General features: G+C 35.7%; 2 protein-coding genes across 7 annotated transcripts in view; both read left to right on the top strand.

The window, feature by feature from the left end:
• The window catches only part of RASA2 (RAS p21 protein activator 2), a 46,861-nt gene extending 22,123 nt beyond the window's left edge, over positions 1 to 24,738 (top strand). For 2 of the 5 annotated variants that reach the window (XM_032697975.1, XM_032697977.1), the window contains exons 6-24: positions 2,912 to 2,995; positions 4,778 to 4,850; positions 5,902 to 5,978; positions 7,297 to 7,395; positions 9,318 to 9,474; positions 10,643 to 10,791; positions 12,077 to 12,191; positions 12,643 to 12,717; positions 13,442 to 13,565; positions 14,947 to 15,053; positions 16,267 to 16,353; positions 16,441 to 16,518; positions 16,969 to 17,042; positions 18,274 to 18,380; positions 18,662 to 18,744; positions 19,615 to 19,823; positions 20,583 to 20,686; positions 21,261 to 21,450; positions 24,082 to 24,729. In XM_032697975.1, coding sequence (XP_032553866.1) covers positions 2,912 to 2,995; positions 4,778 to 4,850; positions 5,902 to 5,978; positions 7,297 to 7,395; positions 9,318 to 9,474; positions 10,643 to 10,791; positions 12,077 to 12,191; positions 12,643 to 12,717; positions 13,442 to 13,565; positions 14,947 to 15,053; positions 16,267 to 16,353; positions 16,441 to 16,518; positions 16,969 to 17,042; positions 18,274 to 18,380; positions 18,662 to 18,744; positions 19,615 to 19,823; positions 20,583 to 20,686; positions 21,261 to 21,450; positions 24,082 to 24,184 — 2,095 coding nt within the window. In that variant the 3' untranslated portion in view covers positions 24,185 to 24,729. Of the gene's footprint in view, positions 1 to 2,911; positions 2,996 to 4,777; positions 4,851 to 5,901; positions 5,979 to 6,802; positions 6,816 to 7,296; positions 7,396 to 9,317; positions 9,475 to 10,642; positions 10,792 to 12,076; positions 12,192 to 12,642; positions 12,718 to 13,441; positions 13,566 to 14,946; positions 15,054 to 16,266; positions 16,354 to 16,440; positions 16,519 to 16,968; positions 17,043 to 18,273; positions 18,381 to 18,661; positions 18,745 to 19,614; positions 19,824 to 20,582; positions 20,687 to 21,260; positions 21,451 to 22,316 lie in introns of those variants that run through there. The other 3 variants (XM_032697976.1, XM_032697978.1, XM_032697979.1) reach the window with 3 other exon arrangements.
• A 1,898-nt stretch (positions 24,739 to 26,636) lies between these two features.
• Positions 26,637 to 27,387, top strand: part of GRK7 (G protein-coupled receptor kinase 7) — a 38,451-nt gene continuing 37,700 nt past the window's right edge. For both annotated transcript variants that reach the window (XM_032697838.1, XM_032697837.1), the window contains exon 1: positions 26,637 to 26,925. The gene's annotated coding sequence lies outside the window, so the exon portion shown is untranslated. The remainder of the gene's footprint in view (positions 26,926 to 27,387) is intronic.

Genomic DNA, 27,387 nt, shown 5'->3' with positions numbered 1-27,387 from the left:
GGAAGACCTAGTGAGGTTGCACTTTTCCATTACTGTTAAGTCTGCTCTAATTGAGCCACTTAAAACATCTTCAGAATTTTTAAACATGTTTACTGGAGGCTGTTTGTTTAGCAGATGGAAAGTATCTGTAATGATTCAATCTCGGGTACTCAGTCCCGAGGGAGTAACAATCCGGTTTGGTGGTGCTGAGTTGATTTAATGGCTTCCTGCCCTTATTGGCTACTTGCCTTGTGCTGCCTTTGGAGCTTGTGAGGGCTCCTCCACGACCAGGTTAACTCAGTTTGCCAAACTGACAGCTGGCTCAAAACCTAAACAGCTTTGTGTAAGGTTGGTAAACAGAAACACCAGGTCGGTTCAGCTCAGTTGACTCAGCTGTGCTGTCAGATACTGCGTCTAGAGCAGACTCCAGGCAGGACCTGGAGTGAAGGGATGGGTATGACGGGCTAGCTTGGAGTGAGAGATGGAAGGGGAGGAGGTGAGATAGATCAGGAACAAATTCTTGAGCCTGATAGGTGTGAGAGACATTTGTGAATATTAGGAGTTGATGGTCAGGGGAGATGTTGGCCCAGGATAGGATGTCTAAGCTGGGTAGACCACACTTGCTGGCAGCAGAACTGGGACTTGTGCAGGAGGTGAAAGCCAGAGCTGCCCACACAGGGAAACTGACTGGAGCATGAAATCAGTTCAAAGTGACAGATCCGTATGATGAATCCAGAGATTCTGGTTCTGCTGCAAGGCTGTGTAGTTGTCAGTACAATGTTTTTCAACTTGCAAGAAATCACAGACAAGCTTTTCTTTAGTTTGCATATGTTGTGGTCAAGCTGGAAGAAGACCTGGGGAGAACAGAACAACCTGTAACCAAAAGTCCAGCAGACTTACATCTGTTTGCTAGAGAAATCCAGGAGCTTGGTGAACATGACACAGACTGTAAGAAGTAAAATTGTGTTGTTCTTGTTAAAACAGTTCAGTTTTCTTCAGATAAGTTTGACTGATCCATCTGCTATGAATTCCCTATGAGATTCAAGTTGAGGCTCATTTACAGGCACACTCAGTTGCTCTCACCTCAAATGGAAAAGCCCAAGGAGCTGTGAAACAGTCTGTTCACTGCTGCAGAATGCCCATTAGTCTGAAAGAATCAAGTCCTAACTGCCTCAAATCAGGTCCCCCAAATGACTGAAAAGTCTAGACAGTTTAATTTTGTCGCCACTCTTCTGTGCCTCATGTGTGTTGGAGGAGGAATCAATTAATGCTTATGAAACAATTGGATGTTTCAAGAACCCTTTTAAATGGTGGGTTTGAAATCACTGTAGGGTTCATTGTGATTCAAAAATTATTGAAATGCTGAAGGCCACGTGCTTGATAACTGGAAGAAAAATAACAAATGATTGTGCAGTGGTTCAGCACTAAATGTTCCCTGAACTGGCTAAGACAAAGGGACTTTTGGGGGGAAAATACCATCTGTTTTATAATCGTGCATACTCCAAAGAGGGTGGAGTTTTGAGTCAGCGCAGGAGTGTTAGTGTCTCTTGTTTCCCCACTTGAGTTTGAGTTTGCAGCTCCTCTTACTCTTTCAGCACCATTACAGTACAGAAATCATTTACTTATCAGTGTGTGTAGCTACTGTTGCTGCTATGTGACTTTAACTTGATCTGCACAAGTAGATCCCACATTATAGTATTGGAACACTTACTTAATTGTTTATATGAACTTAGAGAAGTCTGTTTTCTCTTTAAGTTACCTAGGTTTTGGATTTTATTCAAACTGGCAAATTATGACAACTGAAACTTACTTTCATTAATTTAGTTAAATTCTTGAAATATGTTTTTTTTAAATAGATTATTTAAAAGAGAGCAGGAATATAAGATTCAGATCTCCTTTGTGTTCTGTTTATGAAATTTTGTAATCTGCTGACTGTTTCCAGACTTAATAAATTAATGCTGCAGTGTACATGGTTACATTAGAGTATCATTTTGCTCGAAGTCTGGTTTCTGCTATGAATTTACCTCTTCTGCTTTGCTTTTGTTGTTCCAGCTGTTTTTAGTTAATGCTCATATGTGGGCAGCATCTGAAGGTTAGGCAGCTTGCTGTCACAGCTCTGTGTTGCTGCTGTGGTGATTCAAAAAGGTTGCAAGCCTTCAGAAAAGGTGTTTCTTTCCCCATGAGCATCAGTTACCAACCATCCTGTCCCTTTTACATCAAGAGTGGTGAACAGTGTGCCTGTGTACCTGTTAAATACCACCTTACCACTTACTGTATGAATTATGGAAGAAAACTGTATTTTTAGAAGGGCCATTTAACCCTGAACATGGGCTATTGTGAAAAGAATTTGAAAATAAACCTTAAGCACTATTTCAAAGGTAGAGCTAGAACTATAAGCTAATAGTTTTGGATGCTTAATTTTAAATAATATTTCAGGGTATGACTTTGCATTTCTCAACATAACTCAGAATGTAGTTTGTCCAAAACAAAATATTTGAATCCATTTTAATGCCTTCCAGATGTAGTTGCTGCTGTTGGATGAGGCCAGATAGCTTCTTGTGGGCCTTGAGAAATCAAATTTAAGAGTTAATGAAGTCTGCAATTTCTCTTAATATAGCAGTTCATTTTACTTAGGATTTTGTCATGCATGTGTGATACTGGAATGTCTTTTATCCAAGCAGTTCCAAGACTTTTGGTCTCACAGAACCCCCTAAGTTTGACTATACACTTGAATATTACTTTGAATTACCATCCAGAGAGCTCTAGTTACGATCTACTTCAGGTACATACATCATGTTGGATCAATGTATATATCAGTGTGTAAAAAAGGCAGGACTTAAAAAAAAGTTTAAAAAGAAAGGGTTGTTTGGGTTTTATTTTTTTAAGCCAAATATATTGCTTCACTGATCTATTGTTTGCTTTTTCCTTGTAGCATAAAGGAGTGCCATGGGTTGCCTCTTATAAACGGACAGAATTGTGACCCTTATGCAACAGTCTCTCTTGTGGGGCCTTCCAGGTAACATTTTAGTGTAGAATTAATAAATCTAAAATGCTGTGATTTTGAATTGCAAAAGAAGGTCGTAGGTTTCGAGCAAAATCTTTAAAACAGAGAAATCTTAAAATGCTTTCGTGCGTACATCACACCTTCCATTGATACTGTTCTTTCACCTTCCCCACCGTAATCTCAAGGTTGGGATGGTGTTTGGTCTGTCTGATTGGCCTGCACTAGTCAAGAACCACTTATCACTCAGTTCTTTCTTAGATTTCTTGATTTCTGCACTGTACTTCCTGTTAATTTTTGTAAAATTTCTGTATGGGATGATACAGTTAATTGCTTACCTTCCTCTCTTCCTTGTTTTTCTTAATGTGTGAGTTTCCTTCCAGCAGATGTTTAGCAGCTGGGGGGGAAGCAAGAGAGCCAAGGTTCTGGAACACCTGCAGGACACTACATTCAAAGGCCCCAGAGTTTAAATGTCTCCTTATTTTGGATCAGTAATCCTGAATAAGTGTTGGGGTTTTTCATTTAAGAAAAATCCCACATCCCACACATTCACTATCTGCAAGTCCCTGCCCTATAAACAAGCTAAGTTTCAGTTGCTTCTTTTCTTACCACGTGAAGCTTAAGTCCCTCTCCCTTCTCCAGTGCTGAGGAATTGCCATTGTGAGCATAACACCAGAATGTCTTACAGCAGACTTGGTTGTTTTAAAGACTGTGGAAGGATTGTCCCTGAGTAAGCCCTGCATGGGGCATTTTTTCTTCCTTGGTAATACATGATCACATTTTTTAGGTTTGACTTGGGGTTCTTTTTGATAGGGTCTTTTGGTTTGGTTTGGTTGGTTGGGTTTTCCTTGAGAGGACTGGGGAGATTTGACCATTATCCCTAGGGGAAGCCTGGGGCTGATTGCCAGAGAAGGCAAATTGACATATATTGTTGTTTGAGTCCTGTGATATGGATTGGAAGTGAGAGAATGTTGGTCCCACAAAATATTTGGCCTGTTGGTATGGGAATATATGTGCAATCTGACACAAATTCCTGGTGAAGATTTTCCAATCTCATGCATGTGTGACTCATGTACCATGACAGGAATATTTATATGGCCAATGCCTGAAAACAGGTAGTTGATACGTTCTTCTCCCTTATCTGTTTTTCCACCCACATTTTATATTTGTGTTTCTTTTAAAAAACCTTTTTATACTATCACAGGCCTTTGCTAAATAAAAAACCCCTGTATTCTTTTATAAACCTTGTAAAATTAAAAAAACCCAAACCAACCCACAAGGAAGTTGGGGAGCAGTTGTTTTTTTTGACCCTGTACTGCTCAGTATCTAACACTGGCAGTGATTGCTTTCGAAGACAACCTTCAGTCTTGGGTGTAGGCCTTTATCTGTGAAGAAGTAGTGGGTATTTCCCCAACAGAAGAGAGTGGGAAAAACAGAAATTGCAGTTGAACAAGATGAGGAAAAGCTTGTAAACTGCAGGCAGTGGTAAAGAAATTTAAATTTTAAATGCACTAGAAATTGTTGGTATATTTTAATTGATGTGTGTAAGTTTTACTTGTTTGTGAAATTAAATACAAACTTTGAACTGGATAGATGCATAATTAACTAGATACAGTATTTAAAATTTTAACTCTTCAAACTATATTGTGAATTAATTATATTTTAAGATTTTCCTCTATTTCTAAAAATAACAGAAAATGTTCTAACTTAAATGAATGGGTCCTTCTTGACAATAGAATGTCTTTATAATTGTGTGTTTAAGTTGTCTATGGTAAAAATTTTACCATATTGGAACAGGAATGACCAAAAGAAGACCAAAGTAAAGAAGAAAACAAGCAATCCGCAGTTTAACGAAACATTTTATTTTGAGGTAACTTTTTGTGTGGTGTTCTGCCTGTCTATCTATTTTATGCAATCCCTCAAATACTTTTAAGCAAGCTGCATGACAGTACCTAACACAGAAAGCCCTCCTCAGTGAACAGCTTTTACTGGCCTCTCAAATATAAGAGCATGACATACTTAAATTTCTGTCTGCCAGACAATAGCATTGCCCTTCAATTGCTCTGTGAAAAATTACTTCCTCACAAGCACATATGTGAAGGTAATTTGTTATCTTGAATTACCTGTTGCCATGAGTAGTTCTGAGACAGCTTTAATTTATCCTGTGGAATTCTAGTTAAATATTTTCAAGAAGATTGAGTTAAAAAATCCGAACAACTTATGTCTTTAATAAAGTAATGTAGTGATTATAGCCAAAAAAGTTTTATTTTTAAAAAAGTTAACATTGTCATTATTTAGGAGTTGATTTAATTTTATAGAAGTTATCCTACAATGAATTATGAGTTTAAATTTTCATGTGATTTATCTTGGTGGTAATAACTGTATTTTCATTGAAGCATGCTATACTGAGAGCTGGAAGGAGTACAACTGTTACATGTGCCTCAAATGTATTATAATTTACTGTATTTTGTATAGAGTATTAACATATGGTGTCTCAGTTACCTGCTCAAGATACTGAGTGTCATTTCTTAGGAAGTAAGGTATTAGGATAAAAATGTGATCCAAACCACTCTGATAACTTTATGACTTATGATTTATTGGAATTAAATTGAGAATGCAGTCAGTGTGTTTATAACTAGGGCAAGAAGAGTGGACTTCTTATTTGTTGTTTCTTTAAACCTTTCAGAACTAACTTTAATGCTTTCTTGGGGCTTATGCTAAAACCAAAGAAATTTTTGCCCGTGTCATGTCATACTACTTGTGTTTTTTCACCTGCTTTCTGGCAGGTTGGTCAATAGACCTTTCTCCTTTTTAGAAGGAACAGTAATTATTTATCTGTGTTAGAGGCAGGGTCTTCCTTGATTTTTGACATTTATAATACGACAGTAAAAAGTGTGTTAATAGGAGGAATTTACTTGCAGGTAACCAGATCCAGCAGTTACACCAAAAAGTCCCAGTTTCAGGTGGAAGAAGAAGATATTGAGAAACTAGAAGTCAGGTAAGTTATGTGGATTAGAAAGTGATTTCATAGAATTATTAAAAAATCATAGTATTTTATCATCAAGACAATAAATATGTTTTATCTTAGAGTAGCTCCAGAGAATTACTGATCAGACTTGTAGAAAAATCATTCTGATATAGAAAATGTCTTTTTTTTTAAATTATATTTCTTACTGAAAGTGAGTTTTGTTTTGAAGTAAATAGTGGTAGAGTGTATCTAGCAACCTGAACTTGTTTCCTGTGCCTGTGAGTAATGAGGTTGAGGACCTCCTGTCAATTTATATTAGTTTGGGCAGAATACTGGTGATAGAACTTGTACTGAAGGATATTAGCATATCCTTCACAGACCTGATCCCAGTATGTAGTTTCAAGGAACAAACCTCTTCTTTGACCTTCCTACAATTTCACATAGCTTTTTAGAGGAACATTCGTGTTTCATCTTTTCCTTGCAAATGCAAATACTCAAAGTATGGTCCCCTTTTCTGCTCCTTTACCCTCAGAGCAGGGCTGTCTGTATTTATTTGATGTAGTCAGAACAGTTGAGAGCCCCATACTCATGCACCAAATCTGCTGAATGACAGAAAGTCTTCAAGGCTAGCATGTTTACCTAATGGGTATCAGGAGAATTTAGCAGTTAATTTTAATAGCCATTATAGAACTATCTTGATACGTGCATTTTTAACTATTAGCGTCATTAATTAGAAATGTATCTTTCTTTATAGATATAAATATATTTAGAAAAATTAGTCATGCCCCAACAAATCTAGTTGTCTTTTGTTTTTGTTTTTGTTTTTTTTGTTCTTAACAACTGCTGTCTGTCAGAAATGTCAGAGAGGTAAGAAGTAATAGAACAAACCCAAGGTGCATGTCTGGAGTCTGGTTCCTTTTGAGGTTGTAAGCATACGAGCTGCTGCTTGGAAAAACAAGCGCATGTGTTGGTGTGGCATTGCAGTGTGCCAGATTCTAGCAGTTAGACAGAGATGTAAATATATGGCTAAAAAGTTCACTTGAATTACCTCAGAAGAAATGTGCACCGTTTTGGGGGTGGAGGCTGCTCAGAACCCATACATATTGCCAATATCACTTTTATTGATTGATGCAAGGTCTGCAAGTCTAACTTTCACTGTTTGTTTCTTTATCTGTTCTTTATGGGTTAATAAAAGCCACTTGTTTGATTCTTCTTGATTTATTTAGAATGGAGTGAGATTTCTAACATTTGCTGCCTGCATGCGTGTGGATTAGTGCTGTAAGGCAGTTATTGTTAACTTATTTCTCTCTGGGGGAAAAAAAAAATCAAACAATGTTCTTATTTTCAGGGTTGACCTGTGGAATAATGGGAATCTGGTACAAGACGTCTTCCTAGGAGAAATTAAAGTTCCTGTGAAGGTGTTAAGAAATGATTCCTTTCAAGCATGGTGAGAAATGGTAGTTCAGAAGTGAATTTGCTTGTCTTGCACGTTTTCCCTTGCAAAGGATATGCTTTATTCTACCTATTCATTAAACTATGTCTTCCTGTTGTAGTCAGGGTAAAACATGTTTTTAGAGTTTCCCTGCTCAATAAATTAACCTTGCTAAAGGGTACATTTGACTCTTCTGCCCCCCCATCTGCCCAAGGTTACAGAATAGTTGGTGTGTTTGAGGGGCAGGTACAGAGGGGGAACACTGAGTGTATCTTTGAGTCTGCTTGTGGGATGTGCATATTTTTCAACCTAACCATCAAACCGGGATTTTCTCAGAATTGCATCACTTATAATTAAATTTCTAAGTTGGACTTCCAGAATGACTGATGAAGAGTTTATTTAGTCCTTAAGTATGGCTTTTTTTCTTCCCGTCTCTAACCCTAATGCTCAGCAGCAGGAAATGATGAGTGTAAGAGATTTGAGTGCCTCAAAGTGTGTAGAATATTCTGCTTTTAGTGAACCTTTCACTCCAGAAAAAAGCATGGAGGAAGCCCTTGTGTGCACGCATAGAAAATGCATAGGAAGGAAGTGGATAAATAGGAATTAAATGTAACACAGGTCTTGGCTGTGCTCCCTGTACCCACCTCAGGCCCCAAGTGTTTTGGATGTGTCAAAGTTAAACTCGGACTCTTAGTGTTTGGCTGTGGTCCTAAACATAATAAATGTTTGTGTTGGTAGTTTCTGGTTTTTACACAGTGTGTTGCAGACACAGACTTGTTCTGCCAGTGCTCTGATCAACAGCTGTACGACCACATTAGCATAATGACATGCCTCTGTTAACAACCTGCTAAGAGAGAGATTAATCAGCATGGGCTCATTACCAGTGTATTGTGTTTGTGTAGCTTTTTGGATTGACCTGGCTCATATCTAGTTAACTTGAAGGATTGGTAAACAAAGTGGTTTGGGTCTGCTAATATGCTTTATAGGAATACCTTACATTGAACATCCCCATGTCCAATTATGATCTGCTTAGCAAAAACAGTTCTGTGATTAAAAATAACTGATTTTTTATACTCTTACTAATTTGCATAATATGTTTTTAAATGTGGCTGAAGTACAGCACATAAAGCATTAGCACTAGTACTAAATATTGGGAAAATAAGCCTAAGAGTCATGCTGTTAAGTAGAGGTTCTCCTGGTAAATCAGTTTTACTTTATATTAGCATGCCTTCATGGGCACTGCATCTGATTATGAAAAAAAAGAAGTCTGATCTCTGGATTGTAGAAGCACAAATATACATGATTGTAAAAGAATATTTGAAGACAGGATTTCACTTTGTTGGGGCGAGTGTTGAAGCTGTACTGTGACACTACTTAAAAGCTGTTAAAATTTTTATAGGGCTGCACCTCCTGTTGGAGCATAGTGGAACTACAGCAAAAGCCAGTGAAGAATTGTTTAGTGTGTTTTGTATTAAGAGCAGAAAAACACCCACTTTTTTCCTTTATCCTGTTTCTCAAGAATGTAGCCTGTTAATATTATGTATTTTTACTGGTTTCAGACTAGACTATTTAAATTCTTCACCCTAACTGTTTCATCTGCAGTGTCCAACACCCTAAATTTAACTTATATGTGAAATGAGATGGTCCAGTGTAATTTCAAACTATTCCTGCTATTTCAAGTAGCCTAGAAAAAGTATACTCTATTTTCCTGTTTTGAAAGATAGGAGAAAATAAATATAAGTTTCATTATGTGCTAAAGATGTATTAAGTGCTGCTCATTTCTTTCTTTTGTGTCTCAAGGTTGAGGCACTGGCATTTTTTCGCCAGTTTTCAGACTTAGTGTATGTATACTAAAATAATTGTGATACTTTATTGTAGAATTAGTCAAATGAATTAAATGGGAATCTAATATTTTAGAATTACCCTGTTGCTTACAGGTACTTACTTCAACCCAAAGAAAATGGAAACAAGTCTTCTAAAACTGATGATTTGGGATCGCTTAGATTAAATATCTGTTACACTGAAGACTGTGTACTTCCATCTGAATACTACACTTCCCTGAGGAACTTGCTGCTAAAATCTTCAGATGTTCAGGTACTTTTTTGAAAATTTCTTTAAAGTGAAAACTTAAAATGAATTGTGTAGTCCTGTGTGAGACAGTATGAATTACTTGTATCTAGATAATTGGTTTTGTTCCTTTGAGGTAATTACTTTTGTCACACCCAGATGAGAAGCTTCTAGAGCTTTTACTTCTGCAAAGTACCAGGATTTTCTTCTTCTTTTAGAAGAACTGGCAGACAGTGACATAACCTGTGCTATGTGACTGGAGGAGATAAAATACTTTTGTTAGTTGCTCTTTTCAACGTTGCATTTTTCCACTGGCTGCTGTTGACTTCCTGAATTTAGAAGTTTTCAAGGGACATTGATCCATTATTGGCACTGAAGAGGCAGATAATTAAAAAAAATGATCTGCTTCAGAATTGGTTTCTGATTCTACTTCTGAATTGCTTCTGCCTTCCCTAGCACGTTAATCAGCGTGACTGGATTTCTCCACGTGGACACAGTGACAAATAGGGAACTGTGGTAGATGGTTTGCATAACATTGGGACAGGAATCAAATTACAGTAACCAGGCTTGATGTTCTTAGGTCTTTTATAGCTTTTCATCACGTCAGTGTTTGTGAAATACTGGCAGAGGAGAAGAAAGATAAAGAGGAGGCAGATGTGACTGAAGTTTTTGCTGGCCTGTATTCAAATACTGCTTCTCTGGAATTCAGGAATAGCTGAGTATGTAGGCAGTGGCAGTCAGCAGCTGTCTTTTCTACTTAAATTAAATAATTTAGGTTTTGTATTGAAACTCCCAACTGCACAGTGGCGACAGACAAGTGTGAGAAGTTTTAATGTCCCCTGATTATAGTTTTAAAAGTCCTATAAAGATACATGACATTATAGTAAAGCAATTGCTTCCTGCCTCTTATTTGGATTTGGAACAAAGCCATACTCTAACCCTTTAGCAAGAATGAGAAGGGTGAGTACCTGCTGAATTCCATTCTTAAATGTCAATTATAGAGTAGATAATATCAATTTTCAATTAAGTAACTCTGTAGAACGGAAGCTTTTAATTGCCATGTTATACAGCAAATGTTGAAACTTTCTGTTAAGAAACTATGTCCATAGTCATGTTAGATCTGATCTGTTCTTTGTCAAATACACAAAAATATTTAACTACTTCACTCATGATTTCATGTTCTGCTTTCTCACAGCCCATTTCTGCATCTGCTGCCTACATCCTGAGTGAAGTTTGTCGAGACAAGTACGATGCTGTTCTGCCCCTTGTACGACTGTTGCTACACCACCATAAGCTGGTTCCATTTGTTGCTGCAGTGGCAGAACTGGATCTGAAGGACACCCAGTATGTATTTCATGTTTATTGATTTCATGCCTTCTAAAATTTTTCTTCAAAGGGCTTCATGACACAACATGAATAAGTAAGCGTGTTGATTTCTTTCTCTCACTATGTAAAACTGACTAAACACATCCGTCTTTTAATGCTACTTTATAAAAACATCCGTTAAAATCACTTTGAAGTTGGGAGTCAGACTTAATGGTTGTGTGCAATTTGGTAAAATTTTGTCTAAGAGCATATAGTTTTTATTTTAAAATGTCTTAATTTAGCCAATCTTCAAATTTTACTGGCCATTGGATTGGAACTTACAAACTTGGATGGAACTAATTAAATGGAACATTTTTTTATATTGCTAAGAATCTTTCCTGTTTCCTTTAATATGTGACTTCAATGAGGGCTACTGTTTTTCTGCAAAAATTCCTTGTAATTAAGAACGTGTCCCATGTGCCTTGAAAGTAGCAAGCACAGTAGTTTTTCCAAGTAGTGGTGTATGGGCTGTGAATTTGCAGTTCTGTGGTTAGGGGAGAAATGAAGAAGACCTGAGTAGTAGCCACTGAGGTGCCAGGTCATGGCCAGGTGTGGAAGGGGTTCTGTCAGCACAGCACAGTTCATTTCAAGGCTGGCTTACTCTTGATTTAAAGAAGGTGAGACAGCTTAACTCTATAGAAGGAAGTGACTCACAGAAAATAATTTTCTAAACTGCATTTTAGTACACACATTCCATTGTAACTGAACTGTAACAAAGAAAGCTTAAACTAAATCCCTCAGATTAGAAAGATACACTTTGCACAGCTGGCTCACCATTTTCTTCAACAGCTATAATGAGTAAAAAGCATAACTCTGGATTAAATATGTTTTGGTTTAAGTGTCTGAGTTTATTGGTGTAGTGGAGCAGTGTTGTATCTCTAAGATTTTTTTTTTTTCCACCATGACTGCTGGAGGAGGAATTGTGTATTAGTGAGGTACAACTTTGATTATTTTGGAGTTTTCTCTGATTGTACTTGCTCACATTTCAAACTGCACTGTGACTTCCATTGTCTAAAACGTCAGGATTTTTCTTATGGTTTTATTTACATTTCTGGCTTTGGTAATAGCTGTAATAACATTCTTGTTTATTCTCTTTCTGTTCCTGCCATTGCAAGCTCAGTATCTAGATTATGGAATTTCTGACTGAAATACATGAAAAATATTTTTAAAAATATTATGTAATAGCAAGATAAAGTATTAATTGAATTTTGTAGCCAAACTTATTTTATCCCTGCTCAAGTAAAATCAATTCTTTCCTTTACAGAGAAGCAAACACAATCTTCAGAGGCAACTCATTAGCAACTCGGTGTGTAGATGAAATGATGAAAATAGTGGGGAAGCACTACCTGAAGGTTACTTTGAAACCTGTTATTGATGAGGTAGGTTATCCTACCAAAACTTTTTACAGGACACTCAACCCTCAGGGGTATCCTGTGTTTTTGATAGGCATTCTGCTTAGAGCTCTGTCTATGGTAGGAATCACTCAAGTGAGGGAATCTGGAGGAAAATGAAATTGAGCAATAAATGGGTTAAGTTTAGAGGGAGGAGCTGCTTTTTGTTATTATGTTCCAAATGCTTCAAAATAAACAGTCAGTGACAGTTGTTCCAGCCTCCAACACATTGCAGAATTTGCCCACGTGATGCTTTATGTAATTGATCCATTAAAAAGACACAAACAAAAGTGAGGATGATCATTACATGCTGCTGTGGATAGTTAGGCCCTATTTAGAGTTTTCCTAAACCTAGGACAGAATCTGGCTTTAAATAGGTGCATTTCTGTACTTTCTGTCTGAGAAGTTGAACTCCTGTAGTTTTGTTTGTTTGTTTCAGATCTGTGAGTCTCCTAAGCCCTGTGAGATAGATCCCATCAAATTAAAAGAAGGGGATAATGTAGAAAGTAACATGGTGAGTTTCCTCATTGATTTTTAATAATTTAAATTTTCTCAAAATCTGAAATAAAAGCATTTTAAAAGCAGCTCTTTGTGATGGAAAGTGAGTAACTTGCAGTAGCAGTATAATTCTCTGATTTCAGAGTAAACATAGAAAAAGCTGTATTTTCTTATCCTTGTATAATTATGAACACAGCAATGGAAAACTCCAGTGGAAAACAGGATGGGGTGGAGAAACTAAAGATTAGTCTTTCTTACCAATTTTGTGGGTGTTTTGATTCCTGATGTTCTGTGCTCAGTGTCTAGATTATGATATACCTAATTAGAACTGCTTCAGCATTTTTCATTGAAGTTTTGCTTGCTGCTTGCCTGTTATTAGAGGATAACGTTAAAGACAATAGTTGCTGCAACAAAGTTAATATTCACTAGGTATACATGGGAAGTGCTCTTTCCTTGTTGTCAGATTACAAAACAGGTATTGATATATAGTTCTATATTGCCAGACAGTGTTTATATACTTTAATGTAAATGAATAGAACTAAATTATCTTTTAACACTAGTAATGCCATATAAATATTATGAGACTTCTTAAATATGCACTGTACTAAAATTCAGAATTGAATAGTCAGGCAGTGTTTGGAAAAAAATAATAATTGTTATGATTGTGTTCAGGGAAAAAAACAAACACAGAAATGTGGATGTTCACAGATTGAAAAAAATGCCTCTTTTCATACTTACAGGACAATCTACGCTATTACGTGGACAAAGTATTCCGTGAAATAGTGCAGTCAAGTATAAGTTGTCCTACCCTAATGTGTGATGTTTTTTATTCTTTGAGGCATCTGGCTGCCAAAAGATTTCCAAGTAAGTGTTCTCTATAAACTTTTGAAAGTGGTGTTTAGAGTGAAACTTTATTTCTGCGGTTATCATATGGGGATTGTTAAAATTCTTGCCCTGTCTAAAGCTGTGCCCTGAACTTCTTACTCAGGCATTTGTTTTTCTGTAAGTTATAGTGAAGCTTTGTGGTCAGTCAGCAGGAATTTTGTATTTTCTGATACAAAAACATAGTAGATCAGAAACTGCAAGACAGCAGCAAATGAGAAGTCACCAACCAAAGTATGAGATAATAGAAGAAAAGCACAAGTAGTACAGGAAGTGATTTATTTGAAAGATATGTCAAATTTGTAGGAGCTGTTCTGTTTATTGCTTCCAAAGAAGCAAGATGTGCACCTCAAAATAAATTCACTGTTTCCATCTTTACATGAACTACCATTCTGTTAACTGTGACTAGCACATCCATAACTTCTCTGAATTTAGCTTTACCACTGCTATAGCTGTACTACTTATGGGTAGTTTTGAGGAGTGGGATAATAAAAAAGTATTTAGTGAGTTTGTAAATACGACCAATATTAGAACAGCTTTATTCTTTCAGAATAGTTTTAATATAGGAATAATGTGGTAGGTCTGAAATACTCTTAAACTTCAGTCAATTAAAATCTGAAATGTCATGTAATAAGCTACAGGTGAAGAATATGCTTCTCATAATGTGGAACATTTCTCAGATTCATGTTTGTCACTGATACTGAAGCCATGAATTGCTCTGGTTTAGACAGTCTTTTTAGAATAGCAAACTTCCCAGATCAGATTCAAGTGGTCATTAGAGTAAGAATGTGATCCCACTGTATTTCCCAATATAAAAGTATAAATATACTCAATATTAAATGCAAAATCCTGATTTACATCATCAAAATTATATAACACTATGGTTTTATGAAGCAACTCAGAACTGGAATTAAACTTGTTCATATGTGTTGACTATTTGTCATGCAACATTAATGTATTTGACTTGATGTGTGAGTAGCTTTCCAAGGGTAATAAATCCAGTAAGCCCCAGTGTTTAGAGGCAACTACTGCAGTGTTTTTTCTCTGCTCCCAGCATACAGCCATACCTAATGAACACTGTGGATGTAAATGCTTGCAGTCATCTCATCATTCCTAGCAGTGGAGCTGATGAGCCAGTTGTATGGGAACAGAACTTCTCAGAGAAATAAACCCTCCATTATAAGTAGAACATTTCTTACCATGATCACCTTTCCCATTTCATGCGCTTCATTGATTTTTCTCTTCTATTTTAAAATATAAATATCTCCTCTGATGTTATCTTCTCAAGGATTTTTGTGTTAACTGTCTTCATTATTTCCTGTTAAGTTTAGTGCATGTTACATTTCATGGTTTTTCTCTGCAGATGACCCTCATGTACAGTATTCTGCAGTGAGCAGCTTTGTGTTTCTCCGTTTCTTTGCTGTAGCCGTAGTCTCACCTCATACTTTTCATTTACGACCTCACCATCCCGTAAGTTTCGTGAAGCTTTGTTCTGTTTTATTCATGCCGTCAGATCTGTTGATGTGGGAAGGCCTCAGTTATTTTCAGTGGGTATGAGTGGGAAATTAGGTGACTAAAATATCTCTAGGATCAGTTTTCAAAGGAAATAAGACATTTGCAGTTCTTTAAACATCAGATTTTTCAGTCTTTCTGGGGTGTTCTGAAATGATGTGGCAGAGCTATTAATACTAAAGATGCCGTGCCTTTTTAAGAAATATGCTTCTTGGTTAAAATAGCAACATGACTGAGGGTTCTTTAAGTTATAGGCCTCAACTTTCCACCAAGTTCTTTCCACCAAGGAAGTTAAATACCCAGAAGTCACTTTAATGTTTATTTCTGTTTGTGTGTTAAGCAGAGGTTGTAGATAATAATAATTGGTTGGTGTATTTATTCTGGACTCCACTAGTTGCAGTGGGTTGCCAAATTTTCTGTTTTCAGTTGTCAGGTAGATACACATAACAAAAAATTTTCAAAGATAGAAATATGGAGATAAAAACCCTGTATTTTCCTCATGAAATACAGAACGTATATGAAATCTGCTTCCAAGGTTATCTTTATTAGCTTATTTTATTTACTTAATGTGTGTTGTGCTTTCCAAAGAAAAAAATACATACTTACTCTAATTAATTCCTTTGATTATCCAGTTTGTTGAGTAAAAAAAAAAATTGAAGGATTTTAGAGAGTTAAACATTTGAAAGGGAACAGCAGGGCTGCATTTGGGGACTGTTTTTATAATTCTGTACTAAAATACAAGCAGTGAGGTAGCAAACAAATTAAGTAAAAGCCTTAAAGACAGCATTTTAGATTCATTTTGTATTGTGAAAATTTATACCATTTGTCCAGCAATAGTTCATTATGTTTATTATTCAGGAGTTTGTTAGATGTGTAGTAATGATTACAGGATTTGAGGGGTTTGAGATATTTTATAGGTAAAAATATTTTTCCAAGTACTAATATTAAATTCTAGTGATAGTGAGTAAAATATTAAACACTGTGCAGTAGTTTATAAACTTTATAATACTTCATATGCATTTTTTCTCTTGGGGCAAAGGAAAGGAATGAAAATGTGTCAGATTTACTACATTGTGTAATATAGCAATTTTTGTGACATTTTAATTTTCAAATCAGTTTTACCTGAAATTTTGAAAAAATGTGACTTCTGAATTTTGTTTCTTTGTTTTAGGATGCACAGACTTCTAGAACATTAACTCTTATATCAAAAGCCATCCAGACTTTAGGGAGTTGGGGAAGTTTGACCAAAAGCAAACTTGTAAGGCTGCTAAAATTATTTCTTATTTAATAGTCATGATGAACATTCTGTGAAAGTTTATTTATGTCAATATATGTTTTCTTTCAGTCAAGTTTCAAGGAGACGTTTATGTGTGAGTTTTTCAAAACATTTCAAGAAGAAAAATTTACTGAATCTGTTAAAAAGGTACCTTTCAGCTATATGTTTTTTAATGGTTGGTGTATTTGATCAGTCTTCATTATTAGAAGGTTGTGTTACTGTTCAGTTTTCTACTAGACAGCAAAAGAAAAGTTGTGGTCCATTTCAGACTTAAAACCCACCAAAAAACAACACAGCAAAGTCAACACAGTCAAAGTTTTATACATAGCAAACTAAGCTAATTTAATTTAAAAAATAAAGTATACTTTTTTTGAGACAGACTTTACTGAATCTGCTGTTCAGGAACTAATTAAAGAAAGCTTGTGTGGCTTATGGGCATCCCTTGTTGCCTTGTTCCAGTCCCTGCAATCTGTTTTCATCTGTTGCATAAAGTAATTGCTCTGTTCAAGGAGAAACTGTCTGTGTATATTTTCAAAACAGCTTTTGGTTTTAATGTGTTTCTGAATAGTATATATTCCCTGTATTTTTTTCCTTAAGTTCCTAGATGATGTTTCCTCTACTGAAAGTAAAGAACCCAGTGGTCTGAGCGAGCCGGTGCATCTAAAGGAAGGGTAAATACATCTTGAATCTGTACCATGTAACAGAATTGACTTTACTGTTTCTTCATTAATACCAACGTCAGATTAAAGCTTATTAAAATGTTTGATAGAGTGCAGAAATTCTGATATCTGTAGTTTAAGATAATTCTTTATTAGTTTGCAGAATGAGTTTAAAAGAACAGCTGTAAACTTTGCTAACACATCTCTTAAATACTGTCGGGGGGAAAAAGGAATTAAAAACAGCTTAAAACCTATTAAAAACTGACTGCATTACTGTCACAGTGCAGCATGTGCTCTGTGATGGTTTATTGAGGATTGCAAAAGTGTATTTTAAAAGAATGTATTAATTTAGAATTAATGCTGTTTAAGCCCAGCCAGCTACATTTAAAGTAGGAGAAAAAATTACTCTGTAATTGAAATACTTAATTTTTATAACAGCATTTTATAACAGCACTTACTATTGAGGTGAAAGTAAGTCATCCTGAGAAATAAACTGTTGTTTTCTTGGTGTTGATCAAGAATAGCTGATAGATTATTCAAACAACGTTCATGGGGACAAAATGTTTTAATTTATTTGAGAAGTAGATTTATAGGAAGTAAAGATTCTTCTGTAAAACAGGCATCGAAATTTCAAACAAGAAGGAAGTGTGTCTCTTATTAAGATACTGGATAGAAATGAAGGAGGAAATTCAAGTGGATCAACACTCAATTATGGTGTTATAAATTGATGGCTGTTGCTCAAAAGCATAAAAATTAGTTAGCAGTGAGTACACTTAAAGTGCACTGAATGCAGCTTGTGTCTGCCCTTGCTATTGAGTCATGTTCAGTGTCATTTAATTTATATTCAGTTTCTGATCCAGGTAAGGCCAAGTACAATCATATGAAGAAAGTGGCAGGAAGGAGAGGATCTTGTAGTTGGATACACCTTACTCCCTTTTGGAAAATTTGGAATTCTGGATCTGAATGAGTAAATATCCCCTCCAGATTTACTGCTACAAACACAAGTCTCAATTGTGTGTTCTTCAGACTCCTTTCCAGGAGTTTTTGGATCCCTCTACACGATCACCATGTTGGGAGGTGATCTTGAGGATCTGTTTTGAACAACCAGGAGATATATTTTTTTTTAAATATATAATGAAGTAGATCTTTATGTTGCTGAACAGTAATGTGTTGTCTCAATAAATGGTTTTGAAAGCTCTTCAGAAGAGTAATGATTGCATTTCATTTGACTGTGTCTTTACAGAGAAATGTACAAAAGAGCTCAGGGAAGGACTCGGATTGGTAAAAAGAATTTCAAGAAGAGGTGGTTCTGTTTAACAAGCAGAGAATTCACATACCACAAACAGCAAGGTAATTGTGTTTATTTTACTAATAGTTTTATTTTTCAGTGTTTTCTAAGTGTATGCATCTAATTTGTGCTTTTAAAAAGGCATCATCTTCTTTTCCTAAAATACCTATGATGTATTTTAGTTACCTTTGCCTTGATTAATAAATGCTTCTCTCTGATTCATGTCTATTTTCTCAATAATAAAAATGCATATTTTGAGAGCTTGAACTGCAGTGTCAGTGCACTGAGGTTCTAAAACAGTTCTTACACATTGCTTCACTCCTGTGTTTACAATTTTTTACAGATAAAGAACCAATTTTCACTATTCCAATCAAAAACATCCTTGCAGTGGAGAAACTTGATGAGAGCTCCTTCAACAAGAAAAATGTGGGTCAAAAGATAGTTTATATGTAATTCTTGATGTGTTCCTTAAATAAAAAAGATTATAATTAGTTTATAGAGTTAATGAAACCCCATTACCAAACACTTCAGCAAAAAGTCTTTTTAATGGATCAAGAATAAGAAGCTATGTGCAGTATCTCCAAGTACTCTGAACATTGTTAACCTGGAAATATGGAAATCTGCACCAGCTTTTCTGACTGATTCTGACTTCTGTCCTCCTTGCCAAATTTCTGGAATGAAGGTTAAAACTACATGACCTTATTACAGAGCACTTTTAATTACATTATGTTCTACTAGATACATATTTATTCCTTTCAATGAGAACTTCCTTCAGTACCCTCATCAGCTCACACAGTTGTCTGTGCTCACAGCCTCATTCTTGTCCTGTAACATATCAGTTATTTCTATTTTAATCCAGAATTCTGAGGCAGTGATAAAAGTTGATAAAAGTACAGCTAAAGCCAAGAATGGCTTAAAAGGAGAGACTTCTGGGAGTCTTCTGTTGCTCTCAGGATAGGAAGGTGAAGGTCATGCTTCATGAAGTCTGGGGTCACACTTGAAGATACGTAAATGAAGAGGGCAGAAAATGCATCATGTTCTAATTCTTTTAGGAATTCTTGTTTGGATGAGGAAGTGGTGTAGGTGGAACACAGGGAGCTGTTTGGGTGGGGTTTTTCTCCTAAGTAGGTCTGTGTATTTGAAAGAGGTGAAATGTCTGTCATTCTCCCTTGTCTCGCTTTCTATCTCAATTTGACATTGAATTGCCTGAACTTTGAAATCTCTTTGGACGTGTTCAAAGTTGCTCAGTAAGCGGATGTTTTTACTGAGCAGGATAACGTTGTGTTTCTTCTACAGATGTTCCAGGTCCTTCATGGAGAAAAGCCACTCTATATCCAGGCAAATAACTGTGTGGAAGCAAGTGAGTGGATAGAGGCTCTTTGCCGGGTAACAAGGTGCAACCAGAAGAGGCTGAGCTTCTACCACCCGTCTGCTTTCCTGAACGGGAACTGGCTCTGCTGCAAGGCCACCATAGAGAACAGCGTGGGCTGCGCTCGCTGCACCGCGTGAGTTGCTCCTTCCTCAAAGGAGAGTGCACGGGTTCTGTAGGAAATGGGTGATTCACTTCAGGACTTGAAAACGTGCGAGCAAGGCTTTCCCTGTCTGCTTCAGCAAGTTATGTACTAAAAACATGCCTTAGTGTAAGGAACAAAGTACTGGATTTCACTAAGTCTGTTACTTTGTCAGCCACTGTATGAAATTAAGGTAATCAGTTCAGCATGTAAATCACAAATATCCAGTGGTTGATTTCTTTTTCTGCAGAATAATAGATTTAATTCAGATGCCAAGGTGAATGCAGAAATAGGATCATCTATATGAAATAATTAAAATACCTTGCTACAGAGAGTTCAGCCTGGAAGTCTTCTCTCCCCAGTGACCTTGTTTCATGCAGTCACTTTTTCAGTTGAACCTCACATTTTTTAAAACAGTATGTTTAAGAAAATCAGCTAAATAACCTTGGATGTAGATTCTGATAAATCATTTGTGTTTTGTAGGTATGTCAGAAAAATGAATAACATCTTACGTAATGCTTTAATGCCTTTCTGTCAGCTGCTGATTTCTGAAAACAAATAAATGCTTTGATCTTTTTTAAAAATAAATTTATCCTTAACTGGATAGGTTGCATAAATTACAGACTATGTTTTGTGAAGCTGTGTGTGAGTGATAAGTATATTAAAAGGCTGTGTATATTGAAAAAGAATCAGTTTTTACTTGCTTTCAAGAATTACTTATCTTGACTACCTGTCTCTTTGTTCACCTTTTAGAGATGTTCCTGCTGATACACAAATTGAGATTGATGGAGACAGAGAGACAGAAAGGATTTACTCACTCTTCACTATCAACAGATCTAAACTACAGAAGCTGGAAGGTACTCAAATGATAATTCAGAAGAATTATACTGATATTATTCAGCTCTAATTCTTTAGGCCTATAACATCATTTTGTCTTAATAATTTACCTGAAAATAACAGAAGAGCAGGAGATTGTATTCCTGTCTTCTCAGTGCACTGGTGTCTGACGTTCTTCTGTCATTCCTTTACAGTAGATATGAGCTGTGCACATTGTTTAATTGAATTTCCATATATGTAATACCTTTAATAGTTTAAGCAGAGAGACTGCAACTATAGCAGCTTGTTCTTGTGTCTTTGCTGTCCCTTTCCTGACTTTGTGGTGAATTCTGTTGAACATGGTTGAGTTGCAAGAAAACATTGGACTTCTGTTAATGTGAAGAGGAGAGACCTGGATGCTCCAGGTGGTGAACACAACTAGCAGAGAATAACCCAGAGAACTGGAAATACACGTAGTTGATGCTGTCTCCTGCTTTTGTCTTCTTCCATTTTATGTATAAGACAGAGTAACTTGGAATTACCATTTATGTAAGAGTTAGATGTGTTTGTTAATTGTTGCAGTTCTGATTGGGATGATTGTGGTCGTTTTTGTAGAGGCGTGTGGAAGTATCGCGGTCTATCAAGGTCCACGGAAAGAGCCAGATGATTATTCAAACTTCACCATTGAAGACTCTGTAGCAACTTTTCATACACTTAAGCAGATAATAGATATAGTAGAAAAGCTGAATGAATCGCATGAAAAATACCAAAAGAAGAGATCATCTAGTGCTAAATATGGTAGTGAGTAAGTATCTCGTGTAATTTTGACATAGATAAATGCATGTTTTGGAAAAAAAAATCACAGAACAAGGCTAGGCTTGTTGAGGTAGAGATAATGAAGATAGAGTTAGACAGCACAGACGTGGAGAAAATAAGGTACATCATTTGTAGTAGTGCAGCTTTTTACCAGTTAGAAGATACAAGTTCTTCTGGTCTGACATTCATCTGTGTTCCCGTTGAGATTCCTCTGAGTGGGTGCAATGACTGTTTCCTTGCAACTTAACACCTGAAGTGCACCCAAAATTTATCCCTAACTATATTCCTACCTTTTAATTTTTTTTTTCCCCAAAATTTTGCATAAGAAATAATTGAAATATCAAGTTGTATGAAACTGTAAAAATTACCCTGCAGAAACATCTCTTTCAGGCAGTAGGTTTACTGTTTGTATTTCACTTGCCATATTCAGTGATAAACACTATTTCTGGTGAAGTTAAAAAAAAACCAAAACACTTGTTCTTTGGAGTACTTTGTTGTTCCAGAGCACATTTTTTAATTCTCTTCAGTCCTGGCTTATGTCTGTGGAACAGCTTAGCAAGTTTTCAGATTTCTTCTTTGCATCAGTAAGGATTGATTCACCAGGCAAAAAAATAAAAAAAACAAAGCTCAAACCCCAATCTGATTTGTTTAGGTTAGTGTTTGACCCAAGTTGTTTGGAAAATTTGATTTTGATTTGGAGGTCTCATGTGAAAGTAAATGAGGTTTTTGCAAATCATGGAATTTCACAATTAATTGTAGAATTTTTCTTTTAATACATTAAAATTGTATGGTGAGAACTACAAAGAAAATGTTAACCTTAAAAATATTTACATATAATATTTCATTTTTTTGCAGAGAAAATCCAATTGTTGGAAAAGTTTCCTAACCAAAACAAACTGTGGCACACTTGGATGAAAAAAAAGAAACTGGAAATGTTCTAGAGCGTTTTGGGGTTTTGTTTCATTTTTTTTGTTTGTTTTTTTGAATTCATTATAAGCATTTTTGCAAAGTATTTAAGAATGAACATAAATGCTAGTTGTGTTGACAATCTATTTAATATTTAATAGAAAAATATCTTCTTGGAAATCTGGTCTTTAAGGTTTATTCTCATTTTGCTGAAGAACTTGAAGTTCCAGGTTCTTGGAGTAACAGGTGTGAATAAATCTAAATGTTGTTTTGCCATTGTTGTCTTATTGGAAAGAACTTTCTAAACAAATAAGCTTTTTTAATGGAAGAAAATCCACACTGCATTTGTTGGTTGGATTACATCTCTCAATACATACACTGCAAACTTGCATGAGTTTACCATGAGTGCCTGCCCTGCTGATACGGATCTTGAAATAGAAATCCCGGGATACCATGACATGGAAAAGATCGGAAGCTTCACACTCGATACATTTGAATTTCTTTTTTTTTTCCTTGTATTAGGTGTTGTCAGGACTTGATTTATCTACAGGTGAAGTTTTACAAAATCTTGCAGTATATGCTGCAAGTAATCTGGACAGCAGATACCAGTGTTAGTTATGTTATTAAGTACTAAAGAAGAAATCAGGGAACTTAAGTTGTACCTCTTGTTTACATTTGGGGTGAGTAATATATGGAGTGACATTAGACCACTATCTATTTTCTTTAGCATTTTTTAAGGTACATATTTTTTCTTAATCTAAAAAGAAATGCAGGGTAGTAACATTCTTTTTAAATAGGTTTGCCTGCAGATAGAAAAATTTAAATGTGAACAGATTGTGGTTAAGTACTGATCAATTAACATCATCCTGTGTATGATTATATTTCTTGTTTTTATAAAAAGTAATAACTACGTCCAGCTCAACTTTTGACTACAAATCTAATAAGTAATCTCTATTATAATCACTCAAAGCACTTTAGATATCTGGACTACCCCAGATTATTTTTAGATACTTTGTAGTATCTGCTTGTTATGATCAGTTGAATGATCAACATTGTTTTGTCTTTAAGCAATGCTTCAGTGAATATTTTTGTATCTTTAGTTATGTGGATTTGTATTTGCCACTTAACACAATTTTAAACTGGCATTCCTGACTTTAGTAAGATTAATTTTTGCTTACTTCATCTGAGAAGTTAGGTTTATGCTGAGAAAACATATATGTATATAACCAGGAAGAAGCAAAGGTATTACTGTGGCAACTTTGCTTCATCAGTATTAAATACAATGGTACTCCTTGGAATATTATTTTTAATAAAAGTTATATGTGGTACTTTTATTTTTGGAGTATTTTCTGTGGGGTCTTTTGTTGTTTTGCTGGGTTTTTTTTTTTTTAGTTTTTGGTTTTGCTTTGTTTTTCCAATCATGATTTGGCCAGATTAATTAGAAATGTACCTTAGAATAGAAATCCACAATGCTTGAAACAGTAAACTGTTTAAATTACCATACATTTATTATACTGTTGTAGGGAGGCTTTCTGTAATAGAAGCAAGGTGGCAAGACAGGATTGAAATCTCTTTTGGAATGAATGTAACCTGTTAGAATGACTATTTGGTTTAATAGCAAACTATTTTAGAATATCCAGGATTCAGTAGTAGTGTCTGCAACGTCACAATCATTTAATCACCTCAGCTGTTTTTGCCTTTTCCTTTTTTACAGATTTGATGTGTTTGAAGGGACTTTTATTTGCCAACTGTTAAAATTGGGGGAGAATACAGTAAGGCCAAGAAATGTGTTTTGCCAAGGTAAAGGTAAAGATTAATTACCATTAATCAAAAGCTGCCATTAAACAAAGTTGAATGTGGTTGAGTGTCAAAGTTAGGTTTTGTCATGTATGGATTAACCTTGTGGCAAATTGTCTGTTCCTTGGAGCCATTTCCTGTTGTTTTCCAAGTCAAATTTATGAAAAATTGAGTTGTATACTCTTGCAACATTGTTGGGGTTTTTTAACATGCACTTTTTTTTTTCTTTGGTACTGGAATATTGAAATAAGAAACAGAGGCCATTGAATATTTGTGAACATTAGGATTTGATTTCTCATAATGTTTTAAAATTTAGTAGATGTTCTAGAATTTAATTAGGTACAAGTAGGATGATTAATAATAAAAGTTGCCTTTGTTTTGATTAGTCTAGAAAGGTGATGTTATTCAGTAATTCGTTCTGTTAGGATTGTAAAAGTTTTAATTTTTATTATGATGATGTATTGTTGAATGTATTTTTATTTAAATTTTATTTTCGTATCAAGACATTAAAATGTTTTGTAACATTGCTTGAGAATAACTCAGAAATAAATGACAACAAACCTGAGATGCTGTGTGTTTATTGTGAGCCCTAGCTGTTTAAAATGTTAGCATTCACCTGGAGACTGAATAAATAGGGGGTTATGTGCAAGACTTGGATATAAAGAGAAACCTCATTGACGGAGGGCAAAATAAAACACCAAAATTAACGTGAGGGGTCTTGCATGGTCATCTAGAGCACTGTAGTGTTCTAAGATCAGTGGCTGGAGAGAGAAGTGCTGGTTCACCGTGTGGTGTAACAGCATGCATAGAAGTCTTGGTGCTTTGGCAGTTTAAGAAGTTTGCAGTGATTAGTCTGATGTGTTGAAGGATACCTGCTACTGAGTTCTTAGTGTTACATGACTGATTTTTTTTCCTGCTTGCTGGTTTGTCTTCCATTACCTGTCCTGTGTACCAGCAGCAGCTACAGAATTTGTCTGAACTATTTTAAATACATTGCAAATGGAAAAAAGTGTTTACTTTTATCAATCTGCTGTTGTGGGGTTTTTTTTATGTAATCTGGACACTTTTTTGCCTTCTGCTGTCCCCTCCTATGTTTATGGCATTTTTTTATAAGATAATTTTGTACAAGCACATTTTAATGTCTTGAGGTGTTTTGTTTCCTTGTGCAGAGAACTGACCTGTTGTTTTTTGCTGGTATGGAAGCATTTTTTAGGAGTTACAGTGCAAACCTTCCAGCAGTTTTGGAATAATTTTGATTAATCTGAGGTAAACTGTATTAAGGCCCCGTATGTGTGGTCACTACATTCATTTAGCAGAGATTAGAAAGCAGAGGAATTTAAATATGAAATCGGAAGCGCAGGAGGAATTTTTTTCTGTGAACATTAAAGTATTCTAAGGATTCTGTGATGATCAGAGCAGAGTGATCTTTTCCTTTCACTGCTAGTATGCTACCTTCTCTAACCATTCCATTAGCCTGAGCTTTCTCTAAATTGTGACTTGAAAAGGGCATTCCCATTTAAGATCTGTAGATGTGGCACTTAGGGACACAGTTTAGTGGTTGACTTGGCAGTGTTGGGTTAACAGTTGGGCTTGGTGATTTTAAAGCTCTTTTCCAATCTAGATGATTCTGTGATTCTGTGAATAATATGTGAGAAAAGTAGAAGACATCTTTAATTTCTGATCATCTATATGTATTTTAAACTGCAAAGTTTGCAACATTTAATCGTGTGATAAGGACAGAATCAGTATTGTTTTTAAAAGAGCATCCATATGAAATCAAAACTAGGCCAGTAAGCTCCCAGTAATAAGCAACTTCCAGTAGAACAGACAATTTACTTAAGGTTCTTACAAATACTTCGAGAAGCATATTTAAAAAAGGTTTAATATGATTTACACACATTAAATAAACCAGAAATTCTTTATTAGCAGTAAGGAGGCTAAACCCGAGGAGATAAAATTATATCTGATACAAGGCAGGATCCAAATATCGGTGAGATGTTAAAAATACTAAGACAAATTGCACTACCTCACAAATTTATAGGAAATGTCAGTATTCCAAAATAGGCAGGGGTTGTACCCCCACACAACAACAGAACAACATAAATTGGCTTTCAGTTTTCAATTCAGAATGTAGCTCCATTCTCAAAACAGCTAACCATAACCACAGTTAAAATACGTATAATTTTATCTCCTCGGGTTTTTTAAATTAATAAATGGAATATGAGACAGGCCTCTAACTTGAAAATGAACACTGTTCAGGGGGTACAGTAATAGCTGAGTTTTACTCCAGAGTAAAACAATTAGCAAACAAAAACATAGTGTAGAATTTCTAAAGCAATCGGGGGTCTTTGTGTTATTGACTTTAAATCTCTGCTACAGGAGAGAGGGATGAGCCTGAGTGGACAGTGGAGAAGTTCCAAGGGCTTAGACTTCATTAAAGCAGCTCAACAAAGTGACATACGTATATGGGAATAGGGGGAAAATGGTGAGGATGTGCTTTATCTCCATTGGCTAGCCTGGGTAGCAATATATTTCTGTGATTTCTTCAGTCTCCCAGTGAGGCCCTCCCAGTGTAAAAGTATGCAGTTTATTCCACAAATGCTGTTATGTTTCCCTAATTCCTATTGTGGTTTCTTTTGTATTTCTGCACACCAGCTTCATGCTTCTGTTTCAGGGAAGGTGTACATTCCAATGTTGAAGTCTCTTTTCCTTTTTGGCAATTGCATCTGGCAGCTTCAGTAAAACCTTAAAACTACTCCAGGTGGGTTTGTCACAAGGGAGAGCCAGGGTGCTGATACAGTTCTGTTTCCTGTGCTCTCCTCCTCTATTGCAGCCCCACTGTCCTGCCCAAGTCTCAGCTCTAACCACAGCAGTAGTTTTAGTGCTGGCCATTCATAGTCCTGTGTAGCATAATCCTATTGGTAAAGTGGCACAGAGAGAGACACAGATCATCTAGAGTTTAACAAATAGTTTTGGCAGAGAACTATGCTTAAATTATTTTCTTTGGCAGATAAATGGACACAGTCCTTCAGTGTTTTGATGTATGTTAGTCTATTGACAGAACAAACAGTAAGTGGGATAATACAGTCCAGCACATGCATTAGTTGGCCAAGATACACACATACTTACATAACTGTTCTTTGCATTATCATAAAACTGACATTGTCATAACAGTTTTGTTTTTAATAAAAATAATTTTGAATTCTATGTTTTGGAGTAAACA

The sequence above is a fragment of the Chiroxiphia lanceolata genome, chromosome 10, assembly GCF_009829145.1.
Source record: "Chiroxiphia lanceolata isolate bChiLan1 chromosome 10, bChiLan1.pri, whole genome shotgun sequence".
In the NCBI taxonomy this organism is placed as follows: domain Eukaryota; kingdom Metazoa; phylum Chordata; class Aves; order Passeriformes; family Pipridae; genus Chiroxiphia; species Chiroxiphia lanceolata.
This window is presented reverse-complemented; position numbering and strand designations above follow the sequence as displayed.